Source organism: Limulus polyphemus, unplaced genomic scaffold, assembly GCF_000517525.1.
Source record: "Limulus polyphemus unplaced genomic scaffold, Limulus_polyphemus-2.1.2 Scaffold1029, whole genome shotgun sequence".
Taxonomy (NCBI): domain Eukaryota; kingdom Metazoa; phylum Arthropoda; class Merostomata; order Xiphosura; family Limulidae; genus Limulus; species Limulus polyphemus.
In genome coordinates this window covers 315,620-325,772 of record NW_013666639.1, presented here as the reverse complement: position 1 = coordinate 325,772, position 10,153 = coordinate 315,620, and the positions used below count along the sequence as shown (strand labels likewise).

Sequence of the window (10,153 nt, the reverse complement as noted above, 5' to 3'; positions counted from 1 at the left end):
GTGTTATGAAGGAAAGGGTGTAATAGTCGATCAGTCTCTAAAGCCATCCAAGCAATGTGTTGTTGCTAGTGGTAGGGCAAACAAAATTTTAGGTTGTATCCACAGAAATATTGAATATAAGTCTTAACAGGTTATAATTTCATTGTACACGTCACTGGTTAGGCCACTATATTCATTCTGGGGCTCCTTACCTTAGGAAAGACATTGAATTGTTGGAAAGGGTTACTAGAATGGTGCCTGGGATATAGGGGATGTCATATAAGGAGGGGCTGAAATCTCTCAAATTGTTTTCTTTTGAAAAAAGAAGAGTTAGGGGGATCTGATTGGGGTGTTTATGATTGTAAAGGGATTGATAGTGTTGATGCATCATCTTTTTTCACATTTAACAGTGAGAACAGTATGACTAGGGGACAAAAATATAAATTTAGGCAAGGTAGGTGTCATCTTCAGCTAAGAAAGTTTCATTTTTCTAACAGGGTGGTTGGCCTTTGGAATGAGTTACTTTCGGATGTTGTAGAGGCAGTGAATTTAAGTGAGTTTAAGAAAAAGCTTGATAAGTATATGAATGATAAGGGCTGGCTTTAAGATTTATTTATTTTTTAATTAAGTTTAGAGGATGGAACAGTCCAGATGGACCAACAGGTCTCACGTTGTCCCAAAACGTTATGTTATGAAGATACCTACCTAGAGGACTTTAGTTTCACCTATATATGTGGTACCAAGTAAACTTGTGTACTGCATTTTGTAATTCAAAAGTTTAACTTAATACAAAAAACTTTATTCCCTCAGGCCTAGCTTTATCATACTTATCTCTATCTATGTAACCTCACAATAAGTACCACTTTCTTTTGTCACATGGAAATGTCTGCTTCTCATCTCTAAATATTTTCCATTCAGCAGAAAGAAACCTACATGTACTTAAATACCTATACTCATAATTATTCTAGAGACTGTAAAGATTTTCTATAATTATTGCACTTATTACTCAAAATGGAAATTAGAAATGGTCTTAACTATGACATCATAAACAAGTATCTATCAAGAATGAAAAATCAACCCAAAGTAATAGATTCACATGGCTCTAACTCAATAAAATTCAACTTTTCTGGCAATTAATGTGTGTGTGTGTGTCTATATATACTAATAGTTTTCTAATGTTTAAAAAATGCACATCAAATCTAGGGACAATAATTTTAACAATGAATTTGTTTAGTAACAGTGTACTAAAGCCAGATATCCAGTTCTTTGTAACAATGCTCTACTCTCTTCTATAATCATAATTACTTTAAACAAAGAATTAGTTTATTCAGTAATAAATATATCAGTTTCCCATAACAATCCCATAATCCTTTTTCAACTATACTGACTCTGATTGGTCTTTGCTGGATTGCTGAAATGTTTTTAAAGGACATAAACATGGCCAATAAAACCTACTTGTGGTAGCATAAAAACATGCACTTGCTCTGTTTAACTCTAACAACATAATTTTCTGACTAATTTATGATATACCTGTCAAATTTGAAATAAAAAAGTAGTAATATATAATAACTAATGACAAATATTAGAAGATTTATTTAAGCTTTAACCAAATTCTTGAGAAGTGAATGCTTGCATTTAATGTAAGCAAGAGGTTACAGCCTAAACTGTGTTGAAAGGGTGACATTGTGATCTTCTAGCAAGAAATAATTAGCTTTTAGATATAAAAGCAAATAATTAAATAGAAGAGGAAATTTGAAAATATGTAATAATTTCATAAGAATTTCACTGTAAAATACCTTTATTTCATCACACTGTGGGACTAAGCTTGTATCAGATGGTATCAAAAGTCATAAAAAAACACATGAACACCAATTTGACATATATATGTACTTTTGCATAAAACTATGATATTAAATAATATATTGTATGTTCAAAGTGTGTGAATATTATTTAATATCATAGTTTCATAATAAAATAAGTAGGCTTAGATATATATAACATTTTGCAGAGAAATTCCAGAGCAACAAAGGGAACTTTTTGTGAATCAACCAGGTTCCAAAATTTGTATCAAAGCAAGCTTCAATATGGTGCTTTATAAAAGCTACACAAATGAAACCAGGGATACTCAGAATCTAATTTGTAAAACTTAGATACTGGTATTCCATACCTGAAAACCTGAATTTGAGTGACAAGAAACTTTATAAAAAAACTTTCTTTTGCTGCTACTAACCATTTTCAGTTAAATGATTGATTTTTATGAATGCACTAACTTCATATTGTGATATTCTTATTACACTGTTATTGTAATAATCATCTTGCTAAGGGTAAGTATTTTTATTACACTGTTACTGTAATATCTTGCTACAGGTAAGTTAGTATGTAAAGTCCTCAGAAAGAATGTAAACTTACCTTATTTTTGCATCAGAACAAATAATGTCTTTGCAGTTAAATAACCAGTTTGGAATTAAAAGAAAAGGGGAGGGGTATTTTGATAGCCCACTGAGGTTGTTTTTAGTTTTAATTTATACATAGAGTAGAGATTAGTTACTCTGAAGATTATTCCCATTCTGTTTACATATTTACACCTCAGATATGATAATAATAAACCAATAGGTACATTATACATTTTATTAATTCTATTTCTGAATAATCACTTCAAACCCATGTTATCAATGGTTTAATTAATTTTCTTTGAGTTTTTCTATACCTTTTTTAACAAAGTTTCAGGGGTCAAAAGTTATAGATTTTATTTTTTTAATAGAAGTGATATTTATATTTTCATCTTATACATATAATTTTTAAATTTTCAGATCTTAGTATTAGTTAGGAGTGTAATTCTCTCTAGAAACACCATTCTACAAATATGTATATAATAGTAATGTTTTATTATTTCAAAAATATAAACAGCAATTTAATGTTTCATTTTAAAAGTATATAAAACAAAGTTATTTCATCATTGTTTAAGAAAAGTATGCTGAATTAGATGATCATGGCTAAATCCTCAACCAGGTCACAAGCTCCCATCAGCTAAGTGATCTGATTATAACTGAAACCAATGTATTAAACACCCTTGTGTTGTGACTAATGATGAACTTCAGTAGTTTATGCACCCTAAGCTGTAACATTTATGTACTCTAGCAACAACATATTTTTCTGACTAATGTTTGATACACCTATCAATTTTGAAATAAAAAAGTAGTAGTGTAATTGTTATAAAATAATGTTTCAAAGATTTGACACCAGACTAAAAAAAATAGTTACACTTGCCAACACTATGAAAAATGAATAAATCACTTCACAGAGGAAAGTCTAACATATAGATTTCAATTAGCTCTGTAGCATTGTGTCTTTGTATTAAAAGAAAATCAAATTATTGTGCTAGAAATTCATTATACGTTACAAAAAAAATTTTAATATAAGGAGAGAAAAATCAATGGAAAAAATAAATCACTCAGCCTCTTTTGAACTTAACATGCATTTAATTGACTTGTGAGAGTTAAGCTTAAATATTTATCAGACTTTTGTTTCCTAAAGAAAAGAAAAAAAGCTTCACTTATTAATTAATAAAATTTCCAAAGACACTGACCACTTGACTGTCAAACATTCAAACAGTTGCTGCTTGAAATGCTTCTTAGGAACAAATCATTATACATAGCCAATAACTACTAACTTTTATGACTTGCTGCCTTTTAAAAACAATCTACACAAGTATGTCTTGTTGAGAATATGTAATAAGATGATAGGGAAATGTAAGAGGATAAAAGAAAAACCTCAATTTTAACAGGGTTGGTAGTGAAAAATTATAAAATTCTTTTATTTACAATAGACAAGCCACAGGATTGCTGATATTCTATTCTCAAAGGCATTAATGAGTAATTTAAGTAAAATATGTGAAGTATCCTGTTGCAAAAAATTAACTATTACCAAAAGAGTAGAAATCAGAACTTGAGCTACAAGTTTATAGCCTCTCTCCTTGAGGTCTGATTTATATGACTTTCAATGAATAAATGCATTGGTTTGAGATTGTAACTAGCTGGAATTATATAAAAATAACCATCTAAGATGCACAATTAAAAATTACATAAAAAGTGTTTCAAAGATTAGAAGCAACATTAATGTGTTGATAAAAGATAATGTTAATTATTCAAGTGCTAAATATACATACTTTTGCATAAGCAGCTCTTATGTGCACAAACAAAAAACATGAAAGATGCTTATATTATCTAAATAATAAAATGAAAATAAAAATACGTATCTTAAATATTTCTGATATTAAAAATACACTACATATTTCAATAAAAATTCTAATTATCAAATTTTAATAAAATTCTAATAAAACACATTATAAATCATTAATCAAGCACAAATGTTATTCTTATACAAAGATGTATTTAAGGTAGGCCTACCTGGATGAGGTCTTAGAAAAGGTCCATCAGGAATTTGAGTTACACCCAGCAATAAAAATGCTATGACACAAGCAACAAGGCCCCTGATCAGTTATAAAATGTAAATCCCATCAATATAAAAAGTTTAATACTGCTCAATTATAAAGCACATTACTAGTAAAAAACGGAAGTAATTTTTTAAATTATACTGAGCTTTACAGTATATTATTTAATTACAAAACTACTATGTACTCTAAAATCCTCACTTTACCAGTTACTGTATCAATTCTGATAGTTAATATTAAGTACAAAAAGTATATGGTAATAAAGAAAATAATATTCAATCTAAAAGCATTAAAACCTAAAGGTGCACTCAAACTACACTGAACAGTCTTAAAACTCACAATTAATTTACTGTTATGGTATAGAATATACCATGTATGTCTGTCCTCTGAATTCATTCTTTATTCTGTATACGTGCAGGTTTCACAGAACCTTTAAGTTGATCTTGTTTCAAATTACTTTTGTTTTCCTTAAAGTAGGTAATACTTTTTAATGCCTTTGGAGAATGTTATTTAGCAGGATGCTGTGTAAAAATGTTGACAGCAGTGTCTTTCAATGGTTGTTCAGGTGGAACCTAGAGATTAAGGTCTCACTTATGTTGTAGTGAGAATGACCAATCACGTGGATAGTGCATATTGCTCTGGGTAAATGGAAGGTTTCTTGGAAACTAAGAAACCTTGAATTTGGCAGTCTGGTGTAGAACATCATTAAAGATAAAACTAGTACAATTTGGTTGTCAGTCCAATGAAAATGACACTCAAATGTAAGTAAACTATAAGTGCATGTCTTTATTGTGTTAATAAAGATTGTTAATTTTGTATTTCACTTTGTCTAGTCTTGTTACTTCATTTTACATTGACTCAGTTAATAAGAGCGTTAGTACTACTGTGTAATCTATAACCTGAGCGAATCTCTTGTTGTTTAGCAGACCTATACAATAGCTCAAATGAATATTCAGTTCACCTGAATATACTACACTATTATGACTTGTGTCAGTTTGACAAACACAAAAACCACACAATTTTCAAAGAAATAAAAAATCTTAAGGTTCTTTTGATTAATTGATTTCAAAGTATTGTAACACAACATAAACATTAAGGTTAAATTCTAAGTGGTTTACTTACTTCTTACTGTATGAAACCAAGTGTAAAGTACTAAATCTCAGAGATGTTTGAGATACATTCCTATGATTCTGGGAAATTCGTTTTATTTTTGATCTATATTTACTTAGAAATAATCCTGCTCTTGTTAGGTATTATTAATTTAAACTTCTGGGTGAAAGTAAACAAGAGTTTATGATAATACATCAACCACAGTACCAATGAAGCCTTATGGCCAATACCTGGGCTCTCGAGGTCTGCAGAGATACAGCAGACATAGTAGTGGTTGAGAGTTATTTATATTTGCATATCGCTTGAAGAACAACTATTACAATGTGAGCTGGATTCAATTAATAAAATGTAATTTTATCAATTCTTTTTTTATGTTACAACAAATCAGAATTAAGGTAAGAATTTTTTTAACAGTATATTATTTATTTATATTAGCATCATAATTGGCCACACAGTGGATCAGCAATAAGTCTGAGAGCACAGCACAGGTAGCTAGCCAATTGTGTAGCTTTGTGCCTAATAACAAACAAATACCCTAATCAATTATTATTTTTTCAAGTTAACATCAGTATTTATTATTCAGAAAACTGATGAACTAGCAAGCTAATCTTCTTGATCCTGAAGCAGGTCAAGTAACCAGTGTCAGTGGGAGAAGACTACATTAGTCTTTTAACTTTGTGGTACCTAAAATAAATTATCTTATGGATGCATTAATGAGAATATATATATGTCTAGTTCTAAATCTGGATATCTTTAGTTTCTCACATATTGTACAAAAAACTGCTATCCAGCATTCTATAGCTTGAAGTATATAAGAGAATATATACTCCAAATCCTTTGACTTTTCCATATAAATGTACTGTGTTTGACAATTTGAATTTCCTCCAAAAGAGTGTTTAAACATGGAAACAATTTCACCTAAATTTCATTGTATTTAATCTATTATGGAAAACTGCAATAAAGTTATTATATATGAAAAGCGCATTTAAACTTTTCTCAGCAATTCTAATTTAGTCTTTGCTTTTGCAAAACTAACTAAATATCCAGATGAGCAGGCACTTTGACAAGTTTCAGCTTCAATTAAACATAGCTGGTAAAATTAAGCTCCACAACTACTTCATGTATTTGATCCTTTAATGTTTATTATCATCTATTCTTTATTATACAGTGACTATAGCTTCAAAATTTAGTTATCACTTTACATCTAATACGGATTGAATATCTTTAAATATTATATAAAATGTTTGGAAAAGATATAAAACTTAAGCCTGTTGAAAAGAAGTATTTTTTACACATACCTTTTAGCATTAAACTGTGTGTCATCAATGACTGGTTCTAAAATAGCAACGTATACAAGAGTACATGACAGCAAAAATAAGACTGTTAAGGTATGGGCTCTCCTGCAGAGAAAGAATAGTCTTTCAATTACATTACAGTTTCTTTATTGATAACTTTTAAGTTGAAATACAAAATTATCTTACCTGGCTGATACTAAAATTGTAAAATAATATATCTAAATAAGCAGATGTATATATATGTCATAAGTAGACTTTGAACAAAAGTATTAAAAAATACAAGCAACAAAACATGCAGATGTAAAACTGTCTAAAAATCACTTGTATCCATAGAATGTGACATATATAGAAAATTTTTATTATTTTCTCAAGCCTATAAAAATTGATCATGCATATAACATAAACCTAATAATGTGACACTTTTCTTACTACTTATATTGAACTATATCATATAGGTAGGCTCTCCTGTCTTCAAGGAAAATACAAAACTTATTCTGGTTAAGATGTGATTTATACTTTCACTTTAAAGTTTGGTTAAATATGGCTTATTTAGAAGAAAATTCTACATGGGGAATGTGGTCAAACATCCTGATTTTGGCAGGACAGTCCTGTTTTTGAGCTGCCTGCCCTGCTGTCCCCCAGAAACTTTAGGAGATGCGAAAATGTCCTGCTTTGGGAGATAATGAACTTAAATGTCTCACATTATCAAAATTAATACTGGTAAGCACTTGAACAGAGTGGTTAAAACATTTGTTTTACAACAAGTAAAAGCCTGGAATGGTCTATTCTTTCAGTGGGGGTATGTGTGTGGGCCAGACTAGTTTCAGAGAATTCCACTCCTCATCAGTGACCCTCTGAAACTAGTCTGGCCCACAGACATACCATCAATAGAGAATAGACCATTCCAAGCTTTTACTTGTTGTTAAACAAATGTTCAAACCACTCTGTTCAATTATGTATCAACTACCTAGTGTCGGCTAAAAATATGAAGAATTAAATTGTGGCAGAATGATACAAGTTTTTCAAATACCTATAGAATAATAGGTTTTATTTTTGTCACTTAAATATACCATTTTGACTGGTAAGCACGACCATACTATGAATGCACATAAGATTTGTCCTGTTCTCATATAGATATCCTTTATTTTCATATATTAACATTTAAATACATAAATAATCATATACTTATTGAGGATGTAATAATATGAAATTAGATTGTTTATCGTCTCATTAAACACTGTTAGATGTTAACCATTGACCTTTATACTATGAAATCAATGAAATGTCATATATTAGCATTCAGTACATAGCAATATTGTTATAACTGACAAAACAATATGAAATTAGTTTGTTTATTTAGGATATGTACTGAAAGCCCAAAACATCTTAGGTTGTTTAACGAAAATATCTTCAAATAAGAATTGTAATGATTAGATGGTATATATATTTCATGAATGTCATTATTTTCTATTACATGTTTCCAAAATGCACTCCTGATTTGTTAAAGAAAATAATATCTAATGAAAAGTATAATAATAAGATGGTATGAATTTTTTGTGAAAAGAAGTTTTTATTTTTTAATGCAACCAAATTTTTATTCATCAGTTAGATGTCCTGCTTTGGATTCCAGAAAATCTGGTCACTTGACACACACACAGGACTTTTCTAATTATCAAAAAAGTTCAGTAATTATCTTCTTCAAACCATATGCTAATTCTTATTTCTTGAAATATGTAAGCCACTGTAACAAGCCCCCCAGTGGCACAGTGGTATGTCTGCGGACTTATACTGCTAGAAACCGGGTTTCAATCCCCGTGGTGGGCAGAGCACAGATAGCCCTTTGTGCATAATAACAAATAACAACAAAACTGTAACAACTTGTTGAATTTGAAAATATGATGAAATATAGGAACTAGTTGGATAGTAAAATGTAACAGTTATTTTCTTATTCAATAAATGTGATCTTCCCCAAGGCAGTTTTTTATTGCACATTAGGCTTGTGTATACTATTGAAAATATAAGCCTTGTAAAATAAATTTAAAACAGGTTAAACTAAACTCTAGTATACTTTTCAGGATGCATTGTATAATTAACTATCATACAAGATATTATTTGTTAAAACAGTAGCAAAAAAGCTTGCAAGCTTGGTTTACTGATTAATGATTTTTAGACTTAGTATTAATTTTTTCCAATTCCTCATTTCTCTGATATCTTCAAATATAGTTTCACAGACAATGAACATTTTTAATATTTGATTATTTCTGCCTTAAAATTTAACTTATGTACTTTTTCAATGCTCTTAAGTTTTTTTCATTTTAAATATGTTCAGTATAATAGTTGATTGTATTCTAAGTAAAAACACACCAACTACAGTTAATTAAATACTGAGAGAACAACATTCTGATTTCACAATGCACTATAACTTTGTTTTAAGTACTTTGTTATATTACATTGATATGCTTACCTTACAAACATGTACAGTCACTAAAGCTTGTTCTTGTCATACTGACTGGAACCTAACACATAATAACCACCGAGTACACTTAGTAACTACAAAATAAATGACAGCTTCCAATGAAACAGTATAAAGGGTTATGAAGAGAAAAGAACTAATACAAACCCTTTTTATTAACTGTATTCCTTTATAAAATCATCAGATTTCAGTGTAAGTATATAGTTATGAAAGGTGAATAGAGTATACAGTTTTGTATGTAATGAATGGTTATTTATAGTTTAGTAGAAATGTACAGCTAAAACACACACAGTTTGTATTGTCACAAGTTAAAAGTTCTAGACTTTCATACACTATTAATTTACATAATGCAATCATATGTAAACTAAATAGAATTTTCAAGCAGCTCCTAAGAAAAGGTTAAAACATTTTTAACCAGAACCACTGAATTTTGTACATAATGTACTGTATGATAAATTATATTTGTAGTTTGGATAACTTATGCTACACAAAGATTATTTTATTGATTTTTTTGTTTATTCAATTCTCCTAATATATTGTTACGCCTCTGTGTTCGTTTGTTAATTTTCCGTAAAAATTCTTTCCGATGAAACTTTAGCGACACAGGTCCTTTCTTAAATAAAACTAGTTTATTCTTTCTCAATAAAACTTTGCAATACCCAGAATTTCCACAGTCACGTTAACTTAAACACACGCTATAATTCAGAATGATTCACGCACTTTAGTTAAGGTCACTACTGCTAACCTGACTCAATTATCTGTTTCTATATCTCTCAATCTGCTATCTGCAATTATATCTCCACTTTATTTGCTGGGCTTTTATACAAAAATAGAGGGCATCTGGCA

General features: G+C 29.6%; 1 protein-coding gene across 1 annotated transcript in view; it reads right to left on the bottom strand.

The window, feature by feature from the left end:
- LOC106461777 (phosphatidylserine synthase 2-like) overlaps positions 1-10,153 on the bottom strand; it is a 43,195-nt gene that overhangs the window by 25,617 nt on the left and 7,425 nt on the right. The window contains exons 3-4 of the mRNA XM_013921631.2: positions 6,838-6,939; positions 4,386-4,468 (exon numbers count right to left, since the gene is read on the bottom strand). Coding sequence (XP_013777085.1) covers positions 4,386-4,468; positions 6,838-6,939 — 185 coding nt within the window. The remainder of the gene's footprint in view (positions 1-4,385; positions 4,469-6,837; positions 6,940-10,153) is intronic.